This window comes from Mustelus asterias, chromosome 22 (genome assembly GCF_964213995.1).
Source record: "Mustelus asterias chromosome 22, sMusAst1.hap1.1, whole genome shotgun sequence".
In the NCBI taxonomy this organism is placed as follows: domain Eukaryota; kingdom Metazoa; phylum Chordata; class Chondrichthyes; order Carcharhiniformes; family Triakidae; genus Mustelus; species Mustelus asterias.
In genome coordinates this window covers 43,503,968-43,529,168 of record NC_135822.1, presented here as the reverse complement: position 1 = coordinate 43,529,168, position 25,201 = coordinate 43,503,968, and the positions used below count along the sequence as shown (strand labels likewise).

The 25,201-nt window shown below is 44.5% G+C and overlaps 1 protein-coding gene across 8 annotated transcripts in view; it reads right to left on the bottom strand.

Annotated features, from left to right (window-relative positions):
• Positions 1-1,252: 1,252 nt before the first annotated feature.
• LOC144510017 (uncharacterized) overlaps positions 1,253-25,201 on the bottom strand; it is a 275,355-nt gene continuing 251,406 nt past the window's right edge. For all 8 annotated transcript variants that reach the window (XM_078239203.1, XM_078239202.1, XM_078239206.1 and 5 more), the window contains 6 exons: positions 24,154-24,251; positions 23,587-23,761; positions 23,388-23,485; positions 9,178-9,352; positions 8,979-9,076; positions 1,253-1,626 (listed from right to left, as the gene is read on the bottom strand). In XM_078239203.1, the coding sequence (XP_078095329.1) occupies positions 1,625-1,626; positions 8,979-9,076; positions 9,178-9,352; positions 23,388-23,485; positions 23,587-23,761; positions 24,154-24,251 (646 nt within the window). In that variant the 3' untranslated portion in view covers positions 1,253-1,624. The remainder of the gene's footprint in view (positions 1,627-8,978; positions 9,077-9,177; positions 9,353-23,387; positions 23,486-23,586; positions 23,762-24,153; positions 24,252-25,201) is intronic.

The following is a 25,201-nucleotide window of genomic DNA, read 5'->3' as shown; positions in this document are numbered from 1 at the left end:
CCTGGATGAGTACATGGGACTTAATAGGATGGAGGGTTATAGGTAGGCCTAAAAGGTAGGGATGTGTTCGGCACAACTTGTGGGGCCGAAGGGCCTGTTTTGTGCTGTAGTTTTTCTGTGTTTCTATGTTTCTAACTGGGACAGGAAATTTGACCACTTGAGGGAAATTAACTTGCAGGGCCATGCAGATAGAGTGGGATTGTAGTACTCACTGCAATGCTCTGCAGAACGTCAACATGGACTCAGTGGGTGAAGTGACCTTCTCCTGTGCCATAATGACTCTGACTTTGAGTGAACTCCAATGGTGCTCAAGAAGCTTGACACTATTCAGGATAAAGTCATTCAATCCACCACGTTCAACATTCACTCCCACCACCACTGCACTGTGGCAGCGATGTGTATTATCATTTCCTTCAAGCGAACCTTCGAAAAATGTGGCCATATGTATGGGAATACCACCACCTACAGGTTTCCCTATAGGGAACTTAGCTTTGAACTCTATCACTGTTCCTTCACCGTTGCTGGGTCAAAATCAAAATCTTGGAATTCCATCCTGAACAACACATGGACTGCAGTGGTTCAAGGGGGCGGCATGGTGGCACAGTGGTTAGCACTGCTGCCTCACAGCACCAGGGACCCGGGTTTACTGTCTGTGCAGAGTTTGCACATTCTCCCCATGTATGCGTGGGTTTCCTCCGGGTGCTCCGGTTTCCTTCCACAGTCCAAAGATGTGCGGGTTAGGTTGATTAGCCATGCTACATTGCAGGAGATTAGCAGGGAATGTATGGGCTTACGGGAATAGGACCTGGGTGGGATTCTGGTCAGTGCAGACTTGATGGGCCGAATGGCCTCCTTCTGCACTGTAGGGATTCTAAGAAGACACCTTCTCGAGGGTAAATCGGGATGCACAATAAATTCTGGCCTAATCAGTGAAACCTACATCCCATGAATGGAGTTTAAAATAATTATTCCTGCCATTGCTGCTTCTTTGGGGCCTGGGTAACAATATTGTTGAAGGGTTTGCAAATAGAGATGCTGTCACGTTTGAGTTGAAGAATGAGAAATTGTGTGGCAGTGTTGAGTGTTGGCCTTTTATCCACCTTCTTGAATAAGATCAGTCCTTTTTCCTCCAGACTTGAACTGTAAAAGCTTCTATTAGAAAATGATACGTAATATTTATTCATTTGATACTTTATTTGCAGTGATCAGATCCGTGGAATAATCTAAGAATTACTTTCTAGCAATAATTGGATAAACTTTATTAATATTTTATTGATTTTTCTCACATGCAACAATTTGATAATTATAATAATTAGTAACTAAATGAATTCAGTTCCAAGGGTTTTGCTCCCCAATAGTTATCCATTACCATTTGTTTTCAAAATGATATATATTTTACTGAATTGAATTTCTGTACAATTATACAGTTCAACGTGATTAGTCAATGACTGAAAGTCTATATGATCTATGGTTTCCTCCAAGTAATTGCTTATTTTCTACAACCCCAATCCATTAGACAAATGTCTATATGTACAGCAACTCTGTCAATTAAACAACCAAGTTCCCAAAAGCACGCCGCCTAGCTCCACATCCTGATCCTGTGGCTGCTTTTCCACTTGCTTGTTCCTAGGAAAAAAAGTAGCATGTGATTAGGATCTTTCCACATTTTTATAAGCTCGGATCAATACTTGAGCAATAAGATGGATGTCACAATGCCCTGCTGGTAACTGAAGAGAGATAACTTTCAGCTGCAGTACGTTTCCAGTCCAATGAGGGACAAGCACGGTTGGACGTAATTCGGGGGAATGAGTTGGTCCAAGTAGATCAGATATCAATGGGGACCATTGTTGCATAAGATTTAGGTTGACCATGGAAAAGGACAAGGAACAATCCAGAGCAGGGATAATTAATTGGGAGAAAGCCAGCTTTGATGGGATGACAATGCATTTAAGTTGAGTGAGTTGGAACCAAATGGTGCTGAACCATGGGCTACCTTCAAAGAGATAGTATTGTGGACAATGTCAGGTATATTCCTTTGAAGGGGAAAGGTAGGACAAATAAATTTAAAGCATCCTGGATGACCAGAGAGTTAGAAGTGAAGATGAAAGTGTGTGTACGGTAGGTGTCAGGTAGAAAATACAGTGGAGAATTAGGCTGAATATAGAAGGACCAGAAGAGAAATGAAAAACTGAATGAGCAAGGAGAAAGCGTGAAAGGAGACTGGCAGCTAACATAAAAAGGGAATTCCAAGGTCTTCTATAAACAGATAAATAATGAGAGTGGCAAAGGAAAGAGTTGGGTCAATTAGGGATAAAAAAGCAGATTTGCATGTGATGCCAGGAGATGTAGCAGAGGTATTAAAGAGTTAACTTTGTATCAGTCTTTGCAAAGGAAGAGAATGCTACCCAGGCCAAGATGAGAGAGGAGGTAACTCATACACTCAAGGAAGTTACAACTGAGAAAGCGAGGATGTTAGAAAGGCTATCTTTACTTAAAATTGATAAGGCACCAGGGCCTGATGAGATGCATCCAAGAATACTGAGGGAGGCAGGAGTGGAAATTTCAGAGGCACTGGTGATAATCTTCCCGTCTTCCTTCAACACAGGGGTGTGGTGCTGGAGGACGGGAGAATAGCGAATATTCAAAAAAGGGGTGCAAGGGTAATGCCGGCAATTACAGACCAGTCAGTTTGACTTCAGTGGTCGGGAAACTTCTGGAAACATTAGTTCAGGACAAAATCAAGCTGTCTTGGACAGCTGCAGGATAATTAAGGAAAGCCAGTGTGGATTCATGAAGGGAAAAATTATGTGGGAGTTTTTTGAAGCAATAACAAAAGGTTGATAAGGGTAATGCTGTTGATGTGGTGTATATGGGTTTTCAAAAGGTATTTGACACAGTGTCACACCACAGACTGAGCAAAATTCTAGCTCATGAAATAAAAGGGAAAGTAGGCACTTGGATAAGAAATTGGCTGAGTGACAGGAAGCAGACAGTATGTGGTAAGTAGTTGTTTTTTCAGATTGGAAGAAGGCTTGTGGTGGAGTTCCCTCGGGTCAGTGTTGGGACTCTTGCTTATTCTGATATCTATTAATGACCTAGACTGTGGTGTTCAGGAAATGATTTCAAAACTTTCAGATGATACGAAGATTGGAAACATTGTCAACTGTGATAAAGATAATCTTAAATCAAAAGGACATAGACATATTGGTGGATTGGGCGGACAAATGACAGTTGAAGTTCCCATGCAGAGAAGTTAAACTGGGCGGCATGGACAAGCTGGGCTGAAGGGTCTGTTTCCACGCTGTAAGCCTCTATGACTCTAAGTGTGAAGTAATTCATTTTGGCAGAAAGAATGTGGAGAGACAGTATAACAAACGGAGAAACATTTCATGGGGCACTGGCATCAGTATTGGAACAGGAGGGATCTATACTGTTGGGATAGTCTCCACCTGAACCGATCTGGGACCAGTGTTGCAGCAGAAAGGATAAATAGGTTGATCACAAGGACTTTACACTAGCAAATGCGGGGAGAGGAAGGGTAAAGTTACAAGAAATATAATGGTTAATGGGACCCTAAGCAGCATGTGAGGGGAAGATAGAGGTTAATAGGATGATCAGGCAGGCCCAGTCTAATGACTACAGAGGGGAAAGGAAACATTAAAAAATCAAAATGTAGGGTGACTGTGGGAGTGAAAGTTGGGGATGAAGCTGAGTGGTATCAGAGATTATTTGATTGGTGATTATTTATCAAAACTCGTTGCATTCTGGGGTAGTGCCGGTTGATTGGAAAACGGCTAATGTTACGCCGCTGTTTAAAAAAGGAAGGAGACAAAAGGCGGGTAACTATAGGCCGGTCAGCTTGACGTCTGTGGTAGGGAAAATGCTGGAATCCATTATTAAAGAGGAGATAGCAGGGCATCTGGATAGAAATGGTTCGATCAATCAGACGCAGCATGGATTCATGAGGGGAAAGTCGTGCTTGACGAACATGTTGGATTTTTATGAAGATGTGACTAGGGCGGTTGATGGAGGAGAACCGGTGGATGCGGTGTTTTTGGATTTCCAAAAGGCGTTTGATAAGGTGCCCCATAAAAGGCTGCTGAAGAAGATTAGGGCACACGGAGTTGGGGGTAGTGTGTTAAAGTGGATTGGGGACTGGCTATCCGACAGGAAGCAAAGAGTCGGAATAAATGGGTGTTTTTCCGGTTGGAGGAAGGTAACTAGTGGCGTGCCGCAGGGATCGGTACTCGGGCCGCAACTGTTTACCATTTATATAGATGATCTGGAGGAGGGGACGGAGTGTAGGGTAACGAAGTTTGCAGACGACACAAAGATAAGTGGAAAAGTGAATCGTGTGGAGGACGGAGAAGATCTGCAGAGAGATTTGGACAGGCTGAGTGAGTGGGCGAGGATATGGCAAATGGAGTATAACGTTGAGAAATGCGAGGTTATACACTTTGGAGGAAATAATAACAAATGGGATTACTATCTCAATGGAAACAAATTAAAACATGCTACCGTGCAAAGGGACCTGGGGGTCCTTGTGCATGAGACGCAAAAGCCCAGTCTGCAGGTACAACAGGTGATCAAGAACGCAAATGGGATGTTGGCCTATATCGCGAGGGGGATAGAATATAAAAGCAGGGATGTCTTGATGCACCTGTACAGGGCATTGGTGAGGCCGCAGCTGGAATACTGTGTGCAGTATTGGTCCCCTTATATGAGGAAGGATATATTGGCATTGGAGGGAGTGCAGAGAAGGTTCACCAGGTTGATACCGGAGATGAGGGGTTTGGATTATGAGGAGAGGCTGAGGAGATTGGGTTTGTACTCGTTGGAGTTTAGAAGGATGAGGGGGGATCTTATGGAGACTTATAAGATAATGCGGGGGCTGGATAGGGTGGAGGCGGAGAGATTCTTTCCACTTAGTATGGAAGTTAAAACTAGAGGACACAGCCTCAAAATAAAGGGGGGTCGGTTTAAGACAGAGTTGAGGAGGAACTTCTTCTCCCAGAGGGTGGTGAATCTCTGGAATTCTCTGCCCACTGAGGTGGTGGAGGCTACCTCGCTGAATATGTTTAAAGCGCGGATGGATGGATTCCTGATCGGTAAGGGAATTAAGGGTTATGGGGATCAGGCGGGTAAGTGGTACTGATCCACGTCAGATCAGCCATGATCTTATTGAATGGCGGGGCAGGCTCGAGGGGCTAGATGGCCTACTCCTGCTCCTATTTCTTATGTTCTTATGTTCTTATGATATTTCAAAATTCCTTGGATTCTGTTAAGGTCCTGGTGGATTGGAAACATGCTAATGTGATGCCCTTATTCAAAAAGGGAGAGAGGCAAATAGTAGGAAACTATAGGCCGGTTAGCTTGACCTCTGGTGGGGAAGTTGCTGGAGTCAATCATTAAGGAGTAGATGACTTGGGCATTTGGAAAGACAAAGCTCAATTTACCATTGTCAGCATGGTTTTATGGCGGGTAACTCATGCTTGACAAACTTGCTTGATTACTTTGTGGACATAACCAGCAAGGTGGATAATGGAGAACTTGTGGATGTGGTATATCTAGATTTCCAGAAGGCATTTGACAAGGTGCCACATAAGACTGATCCAGAAGGTGAGCTAGCAGGGGATTGGGGGTTGAGTACTGGATTGGATTGAGGATTGGCTGACTGACAGAAAGCAGAGGGTCAGGATAAGTGGGTCCTTCTCTGGCTGGCAAAGTGTAACTAGCGGGGTGCTGCAGGAGTCAAATCTCAGACCTCAACTGTTTGCAATCTATATAGAATCTTAGAAACCCTACAGCACAGAGAAAGTCCATTCGGCCCATCGAGTCTGCACCGACCACAATCCCACCCAGACCCTACCCCCATATCCCTACATATTTACCCACTAATCCCTCTAACCTACACATCCCAGGACACTAAGGGCAATTTTAGCATGGCCAATCAACCTAACCCGCACATCTTTGGACATATAAATGATCTGCAAGCAGGAACAGAGTGTAACATAGCAAAATTTGCGGATGATACTGAAATAGTTGGGAAAGTAGGCAGTGAAGAGGAGATAAAGACAGACAGATATAGATAGGCTAGGAGAATGGGCTAAAATTTGGCAGATGGAGTTCAATGTAGATGAGTGCAAGGTTATCCGTTTTGGCCAAGAAAAATAGGAAAGCAAATTTTTATCTAATTGGAAAGCAGATTCAAAATGCATCCGGGTAGAGGGATCTGGGTCTCTTTGTTCATGAATTGCAAAAAGTGGGTATGCAGGTACAGCATGAACTGAGAGAGACAAATGGAATGTTAGCAGTTATTGCAAAAGGATTGGAGTAGAAAAGTAGAGAAGTAGTCAGAGTGCCCCCAGAGCAATGCATCTTGGCAGTGCCAGCCTGGCCCCCTGGCACTTCCCAAGGGGAAAGGTAGCAATGCCCAAGTGGGTACTTTGGCACTGCCCCCGAGGCATCGGGCAGTGCCAAGGGGGCGGGGCCTTATGGGGTGAGATCGGTGGGGTTGGGGAGTGAAGGCAGTTCAGAGGAGGTTCACCGGGGATGAAAGGGTTGATGTACGAGGAGAGATTAAACAGTTTGGGCTTGTACTCGCTGGCGTTTAGAAGGATGAGGGGATCTGATCAAGGTATATAAAATTTTAAAAGGGATTGATAAAGTAAATGTAGACCAAATGTTTCCTTTTTATGGGGCAACCTAGAACAAGAGGTCACAGATATAGTTTGAGAGGTGGTAGATTTAAAACTGAGATGAGGAGGAACTACTTGCAGCGGGTGGTGAATTTGCGGAACTTGCTGTGCCACAGTGCGGTGGAGTCTGAATCGTTAAATGGTTTCAAGAGGGAGCTAGATCTTTTTCTGATACGGGTTAAAGATATATTGGGAACAGGAACGGAGGTGGATTTGAGACCAGGAAGAGATCAACCACGATCTGATTGAATGGTGGAGCAGGCTCAAAAGGCTGAATTGCCTACTTTTGACACGACACTATAGTTAGGAAAGCCCTCCAACACTTCTACTTTCTCAGGAGGCCAAGGAAATTTGGCATGTCCGCTACAACTCTCACCAATTTTTACAGATGCATCATTGAAAGCATGCTTTCCACAGCTTGGTATAGCTCCTGCTCTGTCCAAAACTGCAAGAAACAACGAGAATTGTGAACATAGCCCAGTCCATCACACAAACCAGCCTCCCATCCACTGACTCCATCTACACTTCTCGCTACTTTGGAAAAGCAGCCAGTATAATCAAGGACTCCACATGCCCTGGATATACTTTCTTCCATCGGGCAAAAGTCTGAGATCGCGTACTAACTGACTCAAGAACAACCTCTGCCATCAGACTTTTGAATGGACCTACCATGTATTAAGCCAATCTTTTTCTGTACCCTAGCTCTGACTGTAACACTATATTCTGATTCTGCACCCTATGTACTCTATAAGAACATAATAAGAACATAAGAACATAAGAAATAGGAGCAGGAGTAGGCCATCTAGCCCCTCGAGCCTGCCCCGCCATTCAATAAGATCATGGCTGATCTGAAGTGGATCAGTTCCACTTACCCGCCTGACCCCTATAACCCCTAATTCCCTTACCGATCAGGAATCCATCTATCCGTGATTTAAACATATTCAACGAGGTAGCCTCCACCACTTCAGTGGGCAGAGAATTCCAGAGATTCACCACCCTCTGAGAGAAGAAGTTCCTCCTCAACTCTGTCCTAAACTGACTCCCCTTTATTTTGAGGCTGTGCCCTCTAGTTCTAGTTTCCTTTCTAAGTGGAAAGAATCTCTCCATCTCTACCCTATCCAGCCCCGTCATTATCTTATAGGTCTCTATAAGATCTCCCCTCAGCCTATGTATGGTATGCTTTGTCTGTATAGTGCACAAGAAACAATACTTTTCCATGTATCCCAATACATGTGACAATATCAAATCAAAATTCTGCTCCAAATTACTATGTTCCTAAACTCTGAAGAAAGTGCAGGAACAAAGGGACTTCAGTGTATGCGTACATAAGTCAATAAAGATGGTAGGGCATTTTGAGAGAACTATTAATAAAGTATACAAAGGAGAAAATGCTGGAAAATCTCAGCAGGTCTAGCAGTATCGATAAGGAGAGAAAAATGCTGATGTTTTGAGTCCAGATGACCCTTTGTCAAAGCTTTTATCCATTAATAAATATTTGGTATCCTAAGTTTTATTAACAGAAATAGTGAGTACAAGAGTAAGGATGTCAGGTTGAACTTGTATAAGCTAGGCCTCATCTGGAGTACAACATCCAGCTCTGGGCACACTACCTGAGGAAAGATGTGAGGCATTGGAGAGAGCACAGAGGAGATTCACAAGAATGATTTGAGGGATAATGAATTGTAAGTATAAGGAGAGGTTGGGTCTGTTTTCCTTGGAAAGAAGGAGGCTTAGAGGAGATATGATAGTGATTCAAGATCCTAAAGGGAATGGACAGGGTAAAGAGTGAGAAATTGTCCACTCAAGAGTACATCAAGAACTAGAGGGCACAGATTCAAAATAATGGGCAAAAGGAGTAAACATGGTGTGAGCAAGAAATGTTTTCACCCAGAGCATTATTAGATTGTAGAATGAGATTCCTGAGAGGGTGGTGGAAAGAGGTTAGACTGAAATACTCAAAGGGGAATTGGATTACTGTCTGAAAAAAGAGAATGCACAAGGTGGCGGGGAAGTGCGACTTGGTAGAATGTTCTTTCAGAGAGTCAGTGCAGACTCAATGGGCCGAATGGCCTCCTTCTGCACTGTAAAGTTTCTGTGCCATAGGAATCTGGATCCTGAAATGGTGTGAGAGGGAGAGACATGATGGAAAGTGTATTCAAGCATTTTTCCAATCTCTCCTACCAAGATCCATGATAGGAGTAGGCAAGAAGTCCAAGTTAATATTTTCAAAGTGGAAAGTAAGACTCGATAAATCAGCTTTTTCAAATGTCTAATACTTACAAAAAGTTGAAGGGCAAATAAATCGTATTTTGTAATCTTTACAGAGTTTGAATCTTTGCTCTTTATTCATGCAAATAAATCCAGTCAGAATGCTGCACCTATTAATGCAAACCAGAAAGAGGGTGATAATGTGCTTGATAAAACAAGTTCATACTCTTTAAAACGAAATCAAACTGTGATGACAGGAATAGTTATTTACTCAGGAATAATGTCTCCAGTGCTTGAGGCTGGCTGTCCAGACACTGTCTGTACTTCACAGGCTATTGGATTACTGCAAATCTGATTAGGATATTCTTTCCGAAGATTCTCAAGATCCTCAAAATCTCCAATCCCTGATGGATTATCACGATCAAACCATCGAGTTTTCTTACCACCTGGTTAAAGGAAGAAATGAAATTGAATTGAAGGGTAAGCAATAATAATTGGACTCTTTCAGGTGGAGATTTATTGAACCTGATGGGAGAAGAGGCTCTACGAAATGGAATGATATTTGTGGATACTTTCCAGAATAGAGAGAGAGATCTTCTGGAATGAGAGGATGTAATATAAGAATGAAGAGCAAATGTAGGCGACTTATCCCCTCAAGCCTGCTCTGCCATTCAATATGATCTTTGCTGATCTCATCTTGGCCTCATCTCCACTTTCCTACTTGTTCACATAGCCCTTAAATTAATTAAAATCTGTCCACCTCTTTCTTAAATTTACTCAGTGTCCCAGGCATCCACCACATTCTGGGGTAGCGAATTCCACCGTCTCTCAACCCTTTGAGAGAACTCACCTGATGAAGGGGCAGCGCTCCGAAAACTCGTGCTATCAAATAAACCTGTTGGACTTTAACCTGGTGTTGTGAGACTTCTTACTGTGAGTACCCCAGTCCAACACCGGCATCTCCACATCATGGCCACCACCGACACCGCAAACTGCCGGCTCAAAGTGGAAAGGATTGCCAAGAAGAAGACTCACCTGATGAAGGAGCTGTGCTCTGAAAGCTTGTGTGACCAAATAAACCTGTTGGACTTTAACCTGGTGTTGTGAGACTTCTGTGTCTTTGAGAGAAGTAATTTCTCCTCATCTGTTTTAAAGCTGCTACATCTTATCCTAAAATTACAACCTCTTGTTTTAGATTGCCCTACAAGAGGAAACATTTTCTCCTCATCTACTTTGTCAATCCCCTGATGATCTTGTACACCTCAATTAGATCTCCTCACATTCTTAACTTCAGGGAAAAAGTTTATTTATTAGTCACAAGTAGGCTTACATTAGCAATGGAGTATCGGCCTAAACTGGAATCAATCTAGTGAACCACCTCCAATGCAACTACATTCCTCAACTAAGGGGACCAAAACTGTACACAATATTCTCAGTGCGGTCTCACTAATGCTTTTCACAGTAGCAGCAACACTTCACATTTTATATTTTATTCTTTTAGCAATAGATGCTAATATTCCATTTGTCTTCCTTATTACCTGCTGCACTTGCATAACTAGTTTTCTGTGATTCATGCATGAGGACACCCAGATCCCTCTGCACCAAAGCACTCAAATCTTTCTCCATTTATATAATAATTTGCCTTTGCATTTTTCTGACCAAAATGGATAAGCTCACACTTATCCACATTAGACTCCATCTGACAAACTTTGCCCCATTCACTCAACCTATCCATATCCATTTGTAAATTTCTTACTTCATTATTGAAACTTACTATCCCATCTATTTCTGTGTCATCTGCAAATTTGGTAATGGTCCCTACAATCCCTGAATCCAGGTCATTTACATAGATTGTAAATAGTTTGGGCCCGAGGTCCGAACCCTGTTGAGCTTCACTAGTTACATCTTGCCACCCGAGAAAGACCCATTTAACCCAGCTCTCGGCTTTCTGTTGGTTAGCCAATCCTTTATCAAACTAATAAATTACCCCTAATCCCATGTGAACTAACATTGTGTATTAACCTTTTGTGTGGCACCTTGTCAAATGCCTTCTAGTCGTTCAGATATATTACATCTACAGGATCCTTATTATCCACCTTGCTGTAGAACAAACAAAGAACAAAGAACAGTACAGCACAGGAAAGAGGCCCTTTGGCCCTCCAAGCCTGTGCCGCTCCTTGGTCCAACTAGACCAATCGTTTGTATCCCTCCATTCCCAGGCTGCTCATGTGACTATCCAGGTAAGTCTTAAACGATGTCAGCGTGTCTGCCTCCACCACCCTACCTGGCAGTGCCAAGTAACATAGAAATCATAGAAACCCGCTAATCCCGCTAACCTATGCATCCTGGGACATTAAGGGGCAATTTAGCATGGCCAATCAACCTAACCCGCACACCTTTGGACTGTTTTAATAATATTTACGGCATCTAGGCCTTTTGGCTAAGAAGAAAATGATCTTCAAATAACTCAAACAAATTAGTCAAATGCCCTTCATGAATCCATGCTAACTGTTGGATTGAATTTTGACTTTCTGAATGTCCTGACATATTTCCTTAATATTGGATTTTAACAATTTCCCAATGACCAAAGTTAAACTAATTTGCCTACAGTTTTCTACATTTTGTCTCCCTCCCTTTTTGAATAGGACATGATATTAACATTTTTCCAATCCATGGAACCTTTCCCGCATCCAGGGAAATTTAGAATATTGTAACCAATGGATACGTTATCTCCAATGCCATTTCCTTTAGGACCCTAGGGTGTAGGCCATCAGACCCTGAAGACTTGCCTGCCTTCTATCCCAACAGTTTACTCAGTACTTTATCCCTAGTGTTGATGATAGTTCCAAGTTCCTCCCTTTCTACAACCTCTGTATTTTCTGTTACAATTGGGATGATGCTTGTATCCTCCAACATGAAAACTGAGACAAAATATTGATTTCGTTTCTCAGCCATTTCTGCGTTCCTTGCTAACTCTCTAGCCTCTTCTTCCAAGGGACAAACATTCACTTTAGCTACACTCCTTTATATACTTGCAAAATATATTGCTGTCTGTTTTTATATTTTGCACTCATTTACTTTCATAATTTGCTCTTTTTATTTATTTTTTAGTGACCCTTCTCTTTGTTGACCTGCAAACGCTTCCCAATCAGTGTGCCACTGGCCTTTGCAATATGGGTATGCTTTCATTTTTGTCTTTGCCACCCTTAACTTCCTTGCTTAGCACATCATTCCTTCTTCTTAATGCCTCTACTCCTCTCTGGAATATATTTCAGTTGGGAGGACTTGAATATCTTCTTAAATATCTGCTACTGCTCCTAGACAGAATCTGCATGCCTTGTTTTTTTTAATAGTCTCAACCCTTCCTTCATCATTTTAATATGATGATCTTTCACTCATTTTTCAGGTTTGAAGAGTGGTGTATATCTAAACCTCAAGGCCAGTCTCCTCCAAAGATTACATCGAATTATGTAACAGCCTAACTGCTTTGTGCTGCTCTTTACACTTCAAAGAACCCTTCTTCCATATTACTTAAAATCGCCCAGATCCTTCCATTCCTTTCTTCCTCATGTACTTCTTGAATATTGCTGAAAAGGGAAACATTTTGCTGAAGTTTTTCATTTGGAATTCATCAAGACAAAGACAAGAATGCCAAATTTCATCACAAAAATTTCTAATGCAGGGGAAAAGGGAGCTGATTGGTTTGTCAAGGCATTGACAAGATCTCCAAGCATCTGGATAATTCAACAAGGGTGCAAGATTTATACATATTCCTTTTGTTTGTAGAGAACGGGCCCCCATTATGAATGTATGTGATTTTTAATCAATGTAAATTGACCACGTTATGTGCTCGACTGATTATCTTAAGTTGGTTGTAGCTGTTAGCACATCCAGGACTGTTCGGCAAGTGTTGCCCAATCTAACAGTGGAAATGTAGTGTTGGGATTTGTAAATGTGGGCTGATAGAGGAGAGTCTGTACTCTGCCTATTATGAACAACCAAAGGAACATGCTGTTTGCTTCAATCAGCCAATCGCTGGGCAGTGCAGTCCACACCGGCACAGAAATCCATACGCAAAGTTTCTCAATTGTGTGGTAGGTAAAGTGTCTTTCTGAGTGATGGTCTCATCTGGTTAGTGGCAAATACCACTCAGGTACCACTGCATAGGTGAAATGTGAAAGCGCTTCCTCAACCTATTTTTCACATTTTTGAGATACTTTGCTGTTCCAGGGTAACTTGAAGTAGGTCAGGTACTTTTCAGGTTCAAAAATGGTAGCCTTTGGTCCATTTGCAAGTTTGTGTGATACACATTGGAATAGCCATTGTCCCGCCGGATAGCTTTGATGTGGTCTATATGTGTCAAGCTCACAAGGTGAGCAAAGGACACTTGAATGCTTCTGTTATTCTTCTCAGGCACTCCATATGTCAAGTTCCATATTCTGACTGTTCTGAGGAAAAACCTTCCCTCTGTTCCTTGTTGGATTTACTAATGATTATCATAGATTTGGTGCTCCCACTATTGGACACCCTTACAACTGGGAAGATCTACTCTAGATTAACCCTATCCAACTCTTCTGTAAAACTGTATCCAAGCAACTCTGTCTTATTTCAAGAGAAAAGAGCCTCAGCTTGTTTAGTCTTTCTTGATGATTGGACTCTCTCATCTCTGGTATTGGAGGGGATTCTCACTTGGTCCTGGCAGAAATCGCATTACCCTGGAGAATCGAGTGTTGGATAAAATATCAGCTGCTAAAGCTGTCGTGATGCTCCCAGTCTGTCACACCCTGATTGGGTTCCCGGACAGAACGGGCTGGAACCCGCTAATTAGTCACATAGCCTCTTTTAAATGTGATTTGTGGACTTGAAGCCCAATTCAATATCCTCCCACTATTCGCGCAACTCCCCACCGGGATTTGCACTGGGTGGACTTTGGTACAGGCTCTGACAATCATGGACCTGACGTGTAGGACCCCGGAGGGGGAGTCAAGGAGGTATGTCTAGTGCCCTGTGCCCTCTGCCACTGCCAGGCTGGGCTGCACAGTGGTTAGCATGGTTGCCTCACGGCTCCAGGCAGCTGGGTTCAATTCCAACCTTGGGTCGCTGTCTGTGTGGAGCTTGCACATTCTCTCCGTGTCTGCGTGGGTTTCCTCCGGGTGCTCTGGTTTCTTCCCACAGTCCAAAGATGTGCAGGTTAGGGGGGATTGGCCATGCTAAATTGCCCCTTAGTTTTCCATGACGTTTAGGTTAGATGGATTAGCCATGGTAAAATGTGTGGGCTTGTGGAGGTGAGTGGGGGGGGGAGCGGTTGGATGCTCAGACTCTAAGAGCTGATTGGCCTCTTCCTCACTGTGGGGATTCTGATTCTTCTACGACTGCAATTGAAGGGAAACAAAAGCATTCAAACACTGAGCTCACTATCAAATATTAAAACAATGAGGCTGCGGAAATGACAGTGCTGGGATCAACCCCCAAGACCCTTTGGGGACCTTTCCTCTGCAGCCTGGCAGCGGCAGAGGGAACATAGGCACTGGACTTACCTCCTTGTACCCCCCCCCCTCCACTTGGGTCCAAGGTGCCAGGGTGTCAGTACCGGGGGCAGTGCACCATTGGCACTGCCAAGGCACAGGGTCTGAAGGGGGATAGCGGGGAAGTGACTGGCGGGGGGGAGGGGGGGGGGGGGGGGGGGGTTGGGTCATGCTACCCTCGTGTCTGTGTGGTGTGGGGAGAGGAGGGTGCCCCTCTTTGCTGTGAGGGGTTAGTGGTGCTTCCCTGGTCAGCAGAGGGGGTCACCTTTTCCATTTTTGGGGGGCTTTAAAACTGGTGTCCTGATCTCTGAAAAGCTGGGCTGGCCAGCGTATTTCCCAAGATGCATAAATTTGCATCCATCAGGAGGGAGAATCATGCCTTACACACTGCCAGTGGCAGCATGAAACACTCCAGTTTTCCCACTGGCAATGGGCACTTCGGTTCGATTCGGGGGAATCACGGTCGTCATCTTTATAAATTCCTTTTTTGCAATTTCCCAATATTTCTGTATCATTTCGTAATATTGAGATCCAAACAGTGCATCGTACTACGTGGTCTAAGTTACTATTTAAATTTAATATAATTTATCTGCTTTTGAATTCTATTAATCTAAAAATTGTTGGATTATGGATGTCTTTTTCCAATAAGAGATCTGCCTGGAGGAAAAGACCTTGGATGGGATTTTCCGGCTGAGCTCATCCCAAAGCCAGAAAATCCCGCCCGAGGTCAACAGACCTTTGCCTGGTCTGTGTCTCGCCTGCTCCGATTCCTGTGACGGGCGGATTGGGAAAATTCCACTCCTTATTTTAATAAATACTTTTATTTACATAAGCAACTAAAACGGTTAGATAACATCAGGACACAGCTGATCACAGAATCTCTACAGGGCAGAAGGAGGCCATTCAGCCCATCGAGCCCGTAGTGACTCTCTGAAAGGGCATCTTACTGAGACCCATCCCTGTGATCTATCCACATAACTAATTTGGGGCATTTACCATGGCTAATTGTCCCCAACCTACACATCCTTGGACACTAAAGGGCAATTTAGCATGGCCAATCCACCTAGTCTGCACATCTTTTAAGTTTCTTTATTAGTGTCTCAAATAGACTTACATTAACGCTGCAATGACGTTACTGTGAAAATCCCCTAGTCGCCACACTCTGGCGCCTGTTCGGTTCACTGAGGGAGAATTTAGCACCTAACCAGCACGTCTTTCAGACCGTGGGAGGAAACCGGAGCACCCGGAGGAAACCCACACAGACACGGGGAGAACGCGCTGACTCCGCACAGACAGTGACCCAAGCCGGGAATCAAACCCGGGTCCCTGGTGCTGTGAGGCAGCAGTGCTAACCACTGTGCCATCGCGCCGCCCTTTGGACTGTGGGAGGAAATCCACGCAGATAAGAGGGAGAATGTGCAAACTCCGCACAGTCACCCAAGGCTGGAATCGCTGCGAGGTAGCAGTGCTAACCATTGTGCTGTACTTCATTTAGTATGCTTGTGTTAAAGGGCTTCATATTGAGCCCGGTGATGGAGACCAACCAAGCAAGTTGCTCTGGCCTGGATGGTGCTGATTTCAAGTGTTATTCAAGCAGCAACCATCCATTCAAATGTTAAGAAGCTGTAACATTGTGGTAATCTTACTGAACTAGTAATCCCGAGGAACAGATCTTGATTCAAACATGGCAGCTGGGGGAATTTAAATTCCATTTATTAATAAATGTAGGATAATTCAGTTGATGATCATGAAATTAATTAATTGTTTCAAAACCCCATTTGGTTCACCAGCGTCTTTTAAGAAAGGTGATCTGTCGTCCTTACCTGGTCTGCGCTACATGTGACTCCAAATCCACAGCTATGTGGTTGACTCTTAGTTGAAAATGATCTAGAAAACTACTAAGTTGTTTCAAACTTCTATAAGAATAAAACTGATGGGCCACCTTACTTCAGCCGAGGCATCTGAAAAACAAAGGCACACTGTGCCCAATCAATCCTGCAAGGGATTGATTGGGCACACCAACATCTGGGGATTTGTGCCAAAATTGGGAGACCTGTCCCACAAATGAATCCAGCAACTACCTATTTTAGTCACCAGATCATGTTTTTCAGCCTGTGGGCAGAATCTTGTTGAGGCATCAGGAATCTCACCTATTGGCTGGAAAGCCAGTGAGAAACCCATGTTGTTCCTTTCCTAAAGCCTGCTGAATCACATGCCAATCAGACAGTGGTGGGTTCTCCTCAGGAATCAGGTCCCTGGGTATGGAAGTTTCACCGAGTGAGAGCTGCTGGCTAATCAGAGGCCAGTCCCTCTTGCAATCAGCAGCGCTACAGAGGCAGCCATGTCTGCTGCCAGAAGAACACCCATGGAGTCCCAGGGTCAGTGACATCCAGGACAAAGGTAAGTAACTTGGCGGAGGCTTTGTTGAGGGTTGGGGGATCGCAGGAAGAGGGGAGCAGGGGGTCAGAAGCAAAGACAGGATGGTCCACAACGGCTCCCCCTTCAGCTATCTGATGACTCCGTCCTAGGATGCTGGCAAGCTGCTTTTCTTTCATTCATTTACAGGATGCGGAAGTCACTGGCTTGGCCAGGCATTTTTTGCCCATCCCTATTTGCCCTTGAGAAGGTGATGGTGAGCGGCCTTCTTGATGCGCTACAGACCTGGTGAGTGACGTGGAGTGGAAGGTGTTCCCAGGAATCTGCTGCTTTTGTCCTTCTAGATGGTAGTAGTTGTGGGTTTGCAAGGTGCTGCTTAAGGAGCCCTGGTGTGTTCTTGCAGTGCATCTTGTAGGTGGTACATACTGTTGCCACTGTTCGTCAGTGGTGGAAGATCGAATGTTTGTGGAAGGGGCAGCAATCAAGCAGGCTGCTTTGTCCTAGCTGGTGCTTGTGGATGTTGGAGAATCCTCAGGGAGTCCAGAGGTGAATTATTCACCACAGGTTTCCCAGCTTCTGATCTGATCTCGTAGCCACAGTATTTATATGGCTAGTCAAATTCAGTTTTTGGTCACTGGTAACCACCAGAATGTTGACAGTGGGGGATTCAGTGATCACAATGCCAATGAATGTCCATGGGTGATGGTTAGATCTTCTCTTGTTTGTGATGGTCATTGTCTGGCACTTGTGTGCCGCAAATGTTACTTGCCACTTATCAGCCCAAGCCTGGCTATGGACAGTTGGACACTGACTGCTTCAGTATCTGAGGAGTTGCGAATGATATTGAACATTCCCACTTCTGACCTTATGACAGGAGAATGTCATTGATGAAGCAGTTGAAGAAGGTTAGGTGAAGACACTACCCAGAGGAACTCCTGCAGGAATGTCCTGGAACTGAGATGATTGACATCCAAGCAGCACAACCATTTCGTCAACAGTGATGTGATCAAGAAACTTTTGATGGTGGATATTGAAATAAATTTTGTGTCCTTTAAACCTCAGTGCCTCGAAGAGTTCAGTGTGGAGAGAAACAGTTTCAATGGGATTGATTGACTCACAGTGGGAGTAACTTCTGGGTGGAATAGTCATAGTCATAGAGGTTTACAGCATGGAAACAGGCCCTTCGGCCCAACTTGTCCATGCTGGCCCTTTTTTTTAAACCACTAAGCTAGTCCCAATTGCCCACCTTTGGCCCATTTTATTCCATGGCATCTGTTCTGGTTCCATCATTCTATTCTATGATTTAATTTGTAACATGGTGTGTCTAACCACATACCTCATAAGATAGTTCTTGTAAACTCTATCTTACCGAATATCATCATAAAGGTATTTTTTGTTTGTTATAAACCCTTGGAATCTTGTGGCTTCATTTCAAAAGCAGATGTTTTGAATCTCAAACTATAACTACTTTAAACATAATGTTAATAGTCCCTATCAGCACCCTACCAACAACGGGGGGAATGGGGTGGATCTAGCCAAAGATCATAACAAAAACGTGGGGCTCACTCAGACTGGTCAGCTCAAAGCCCTACCCTCACAGAGTTATCTGATTCTGCGCCACACCCTGTCCTCACCAGGCTATCCGTGTCAGCGCTAGGGCCAGCCCCTTGGGCTATCTAAGTGCCAGGCTTGGGAATAAGTTTATAGAATAAGGCCATTATTTCAAACTTAAATAAAGGCAATTATCAAGGGAATGAAGACAGAGTTAATTAACATGGACTAGAAAAATAGGTTAAAAAATAACATGGTTGAGAAGCAGTGGTAGACATTTAAGAAGACATTTTATAACACAACAAAGATATACTTCATTGAGAAAGCATGAGAAGGATGCATAATTTGTGGCAAACTAGAAGATAACAATAGTATCAAATTGAAAACTAAAGGTATACAATGCTGCCAAGGAAAGTGGTAGGTCAGAAGATTGTACAAATCTTAGAAACCAGCAGAGAATGACTAAAATGAAAAATGAGGGAGTAATAAGAGAAAACTAGCAAGTAAAAGAAAAACAGACAATAAGGGCGGAATTCTCCCAAAAAATTCTAAGTGTCAAATTTGTGTGAAACCTGGAGTAATTCATGTTGGTTTGTTTCAGTGGGAGTTCAGAGAAGAATCTCCCACACTCTGTCTGATACAGAGGCCACCAGCGTGAATATCATTACATTTCAGGGGACGGGGCCTATCCCCGCTGAAGAGGCTCAAATCAGCGTGCTGAGTGGGCCACTGCGCATGCGTCGATCTGTCAACGCTGAAATCCTGCACTGTCAGCCTCACTGATTGCTGGTCAGCTTGATCGCTGGCCAGCCCCACGGCCTCCTCTAGGCTGGCTCTCTGCCCCCGCTACGGCCCAATCGCTGCCCCCCAACCATTCCCAGGCCCAGTCCTGGTCTGCCGCAATCTGTAACCCCCAACCCCATCAGTGCTGCCCCCACTCTCCCAGCCAACCCTGATTGCTGGCCTCCCTCCTTCCCCGACTGATCCTTACTGCAGGTGGCAGCGGAACCCCCCTACTCCACTGATCGCCCCTGAGGCCCTGCCCCAATAGGTCCAACCCCCTTGGCACTGCCCCATGCCCGATGAGCATTGGCACTTTGCCCTTTGGGCAATGAAAGGGGGCCCTGATTGCCCCCCCCACTTCACTTCAGCGGGCTCAGGTCAATAGTTCCCTGAAAGTGGGGAGGGGTAGTGTAATCCCTGCTAAAGTGAAATATTCTGGCAGGGTGGGAGAGGCGAGCGGGACCAGAAACTTCAGTCCCGGGCCTGCAAATCTCATTTAAATTATTTGTAAATGACCATTTTAATGGTCTGTGCGTCTCCCCGCCAATTTCCGGTGCGGAGCAGTCGCCGCCGGAAATGCTAAAGTTAAAGTTTATTTATTAGTCACAAGGAGGCTTACATTAACACTGCAATTAAGTTACTGTGAGATTTCCCTAGTTGCCACAGTCTGGCGCCTGTTCGGGTCAATGCACCTAACCAGCACATCTTTCAGAATGTGGGAGGAAACCGGAGCACCCGGAGGAAACCCACGCAGACACGGGGAGAACGTGCAAACTCCACACAGACAGTGACCCAAGCCGGGAATCGAACCCGAGTCCCTGGCGCTGTGAAGCAGCAGTGCTAACCACTGTGCTATTGTGCCGCTGCTTCTATGCAGCACTGAGAGATGCAAGTGGGAAGCAAACATTCGCACAAACACCACGAATCGGCCGCTGCTGGATTCTCCCAGCCTGCTGCACTTAAAAAATTAGCACAGCGGGATGGAAGAATCGCGGCCTAAAAGTTTCACGAGTGTATAAAAAGGAAAAGAGCTTAGCTATAAAACCTGCCTAATGTAATTCCAATAGTTCCACACAAGCTGTATTTAACCACTTGACTTGGTTTCAATGAATCATTTTAAAAAATTCATTCATGGGACATGGGCGTTGCTGGCTGGCCAGCATTTATTGCCCATCCCTAGCTGCCTTTGAGAAGGTGGTGGTGAGCTGCCTTCTTGAATCGCTGCTGTCCATGTTCTGTGGGTTGACCCACAATACCATTAGGGAGGGAATTAAAGGATTTTGATTCAACGACTGCAAAGGAACGGTGATATATTTCCAAGTCAGGAAAGTGAGTGGCTTGGACGGGAACTTGCAAGTGGTGGTATTTCCATGGATCTGCTGCCCTTGTCCTTCTAGATAGAAGTGATGGTGGGTTTGGAAGGTGCTGTCTAAGGATCTTTGGTGAATTGCTGCAGTGCATCTTGTAGATAGTACACACTGCTGCTACTGAGCATCGGTGATGGAGGGATTGAATGTTTGTAGATGTGGTGTCAATCAAGCGTGCTGCTTTGTCCTGATGGTGTCAAGCTTCTTGAGTGTTGTTGGAGCTGCACCCATCCAGGCAAGTGGGGAGTATTCCATCACACTCCTGACTTATGCCTTGTAGATGGTGGATAGGCTCTGGGGAGTCAGGAGGTGAGTTACTCGTCGCAATATTCCTAGCCTCTGACCTGCTCTTGTAGCCATTGTGTTTATGTGGTGAGTCCAATTGAGTTTCTGGTCAATGGTAACCCCACGGATGTTGACAGTGGGAAATTCGGTGATGGTAACACCATTGAATGTTAAGGGGTGGTGGTTAGAGTGTCTCTTATTGGTGATGGTCATTGCCTGGCATTTGTGTGGCACGAATGTTATTTGCCACACTCGGTCGAATGCGGCCTTGATGTCAAGGGTTGTCACTCTCACCTCACCTCTGGAATTCAGTTCTTTTGCCCATGTTTGAACTAAGGTTGTAATGAGGTCAAGAGCTGAGTGACCCTGGCAAAACCCAAACAGGGCGTCACTGAGCAGGTTATTGCTGAGCAGGTGCTGCTTGATAGCACTGTTGATGACCCCTTCCATCACTTTACTGATGATCGAGAGTAAACTGATTGGGCGGTAATTGGCCGGGTTGGATTTTCCTGCTTTTTGTGTAAAGGGCATACCTGGGCAATTTTCCACATTGTTGGGTAGAATTAATAAGAAAACTAAATTAAAAAGAAAAACTAGAAACATCTGCAAATGAAGAAATCATTACCCATTCTTTTCTTTGGATTTTGTGAGGTATCATAGAAGCCCTGCAGTGCAGAAGGAGGCCATTCAGCCCATCGAGTCTGCACTGACAACAATCCCACCCAGGCCCTATCCCCGTAACCCCACATATTTACCCTGCTAATCCCCCTGACAGTGAGGGACAATTTAGCATGGCCAATCAACCTAACCGGCACATCTTTGGAGTGTGAGAGGAAACCGGAGCACCCGGAGGAAACCCACACAGACAAGGGGAGAACTTGCAAACTCCACACAGACAGTCACCCGAGGCTGGAATTGAACCTGGGTCCCTGGCACTGTGAGACAGCAATGCTAGCCACTGTGCCACCATGCCATATCAATGTTGGGAAAATGGAACGTTTTGCTATATTTTCAGGTCAGCTGCAGTGAATGTTCGGTCACTGTTTTGAATGATAAGTTTGACATTTTGCCAGTTTCAGAAGGAAGAAATGATTGAGAAAACATTTGCTCACACAGCACCACTTCAAAGCTGAGCTACACAGACTATATCAATTCCCCAGGACTGACAGTGCCATGGCCAGTTACCAGCACAGTTCGGACACATTCCTCAATGATGCCATTGAAGAAAGCTCATGGTTCATGCAGGTTATGGTCTGCAACTTTACCTGCCACCAGGGAATCGAGAATCCAAATGGCAGTACTTTGAAACTGAGTCATTGACTCTTAAAGAAAATTGGAGACGACAGGGAGCAATCTCAGCACTTGAAGGGCGGAGGTGGGTGTGAGATTACACTGCAGGCAGATTACTGTCGAGCTTCTACCTCATGGGCAATTTACTAAACAAAATACTCAGAGCTTACACTTGGATACCAGACCCATTCTGCACACAGTATTTCTGTCCTACAATGATTTCACAAACTAGCAACCAAGGAAGGGATTACAGATTCCCTAGTTCAGCAAATTTGGGCTGAAGAGGCTTCCAGGAAGTCAGCAGATGAATGGTGAGAAACAGCCTTAAAATATGATGCAAGCAATGGTCCTCAATTAAATTTTTAGAGGAAATTGGGGGGGCTGAGTGGTGAACAGAAAGGTGGATAATGTTTAGAGTTGTGGAGGCTATAGATAGGATTGTGATCACAATTTGTGGGAGAAATGGTGGCAAATAGAGGAGGGGATATACTAGTTGGCATTAGGGCAGTTGATTCTGATGTTGGTTTGGGAGATTTATTGTAAACTCACCTTGTTGAGGTTTGTTGTGGTCACAGGGGCACCTGGTATTCCTGAATACAGCTGGCCCATTTGCAACTACCAACAGGGTAGCCTAATACTGCAGAGGTGCTTCAAGCAGGTGTTGGGGCCCTTATTTGAATATGCAGAGTGGACACTGTTCACCTATCATTCTACCTACCTCAGTATGGCGAGTGTGTAATGCCATACATCTTGTGCTCAACATTTAGGAAGCATAGGAACTCTTTTTGTGGACAAAGGTACAGTCACATAGTCTCAGGTGACCATGTGCACTGACTGGTGGTGATTTAACCTGAGGATCAGCACACCTCGGGTGAGGGGCATGGTTGAGAAGGGACAGCCTTCATGGGCTCAAATCTCAAGTGTATTATTTTCAATGTGGAAATAAAGAACCTTCCCCATCCATTGACCCTGTCTACACTTCCCGCTGCCTCGGAAAAGCAGCCAGCATAATTATGGACTCCACACACCCCGGACATTCTCTCTTCCACCTTCTTCCATTGGAAAAAAAGGTACAAAAGTCTGAGGTCACATACCAACCGACTCAAAAACAGCTTCTTCCCTGCTGCCATCAGACTTTTGAATGGACTTACCTTGCATTTCTCCACACCCTAGCTGTGACTGTAACACTATGTTCTGCACTCTCCCCTTTCCTTCCCTATGAACGGTATGCGTTCTCTGTATAGCGTGCAAGAAACAATACTTTTCACTGTTTACAATAATAAATCAAATCAAAGAATACTTACAGAAAATTTCAGGGCAGATAAATCGTATTCTGTAATCTTCACAGCTCCCATCTGTTTGATCTGCATTCACACAGGCAAACCCAGTAGAAACACTGCACCTGTTTAATATAGAGTTGGAGTGTGTGATAAAATGGCTATTTCCTTCATCCAAATGCAAATAATAAAAACATGAAAGTAATTTGACAGAACTGCAATTTACTCAGTAACATTGTCTCCGGTGTTTGAGACAGGAGTTCCCGATATTGTCTCTACTTCACAGGCAGTTGCGTTATTACAGATCTGATCAGGATATTCTTTAAGGAGATTCTCAAGAGTTTCATAATCCCCTTTTCCCGATGGATTGTCCCGGTCAAACCATTTGGTTTTGCAGTTACCTGTTTAAAGGAACAAACAAAAGCCAAGTTACAGCAACAGGCTGTCTGCCTGGAATCCTCACTTGTCACATTCATTCCACTCTGGTGAGCAGCTTGATCCAGGTGACCACAGTCACATGTTGAGCTTTCTTTGAAATGCTACTTGCAGAGGGGGTGTGATGTCCTCGCACAGAGCATGTGGATTCTGTTGATGTCGATCACCGTTCACAGAAAGTCAATCCCCTGCTTAGCAGAGTTTTACAAAAACCATTGACCCTGGTTTCCTGCAGCTGACATGTATCTGCTGTGTTTGCCCATAGGAGAGGAATTTCAGCCCATTGGGTGTGTGCTAAGTATGCAGTGTTAATAGAGTGGAAGGGTAGACTCAACAAATAAAATATCCAAAAACTTACAAAAAGAACGAGAACAAGTAAATCGTATTTTGTAATCTTGACAGCTCTGATCTTTTTGCTCTGCATTTACACAGGTGAATCCAGTCAAAATACTGCACCTATTGAATAGAGAATAGGAGGATTTGATTGTATAACTGTTAAACAATTCACACACTTTAAAATAGTGTCACGACATCAACAATTATAAGAACAGGACTGGACCGCGCAGCCCCTCCAGCCAGTCCTCCCATTCAGTTCCATTATGGCTAGTCTGTATCCAATTCCATTAACCCACCCTGGTTTCATAATCCACAATATCCTTCCTAACAAAAATCTATCAATCTAATTTTTGGAATTTTCTCTTGACCTTCCTTTCACTAGTTTTTCAGGGGAGTGAATTCCGGGGTCGGGGGGGAAGAAATATCCAGGGTCCCAGCCACGTGTTTCTTGGCAGCGGGAGGTGGCACACTGTTTCCTAGCAGCGGGATTCTCTGGTCCCGCTGTTGTCAATGGGATTTCCCACTGATGTTACCCCATGCTGCCACAAAACCCATGGGGGGGAGGGGGGGGGGGCAGCGGGACTAGAGATTCCCACTGGTGTGAATGGTTAGAGAATTCCCCCCCTCCTCACCCACGCTGCCACCAGATTTATTCTGCCTTTCGTTGTGAAGAGGTCCTTTCTGACATCACCCTGAACTGCCTGTATCTCATTTAACTTCATACCCCCATCTTCTAGACTCCCCACCAGGGAAAATAGCTTGTCTCAATATAGCCTACCATATTCTTTAATCATCTTGCACATCTCAGTTAGATCCCTGTTTAATTTTCAAGGGAATACATGTGATATCCCTGTAATAGATGACTATATGGGGGGCAGGATTAGTGAGTTTGCAGATGAAGTAAAGATTGGCCGGGTGGTTAACAGTGAGGTAGAGTGTCGTGGGTTACAAGAAGATATAGATTGGGTGGTCAGATGGGCAGATAAATGGCAGATGGAATTTAACCCTGAAAAGTGTGAGGTGATACACTTTGAGGAGCTGTGAGGCAGCAGTGCTAACCACTGTGCCAG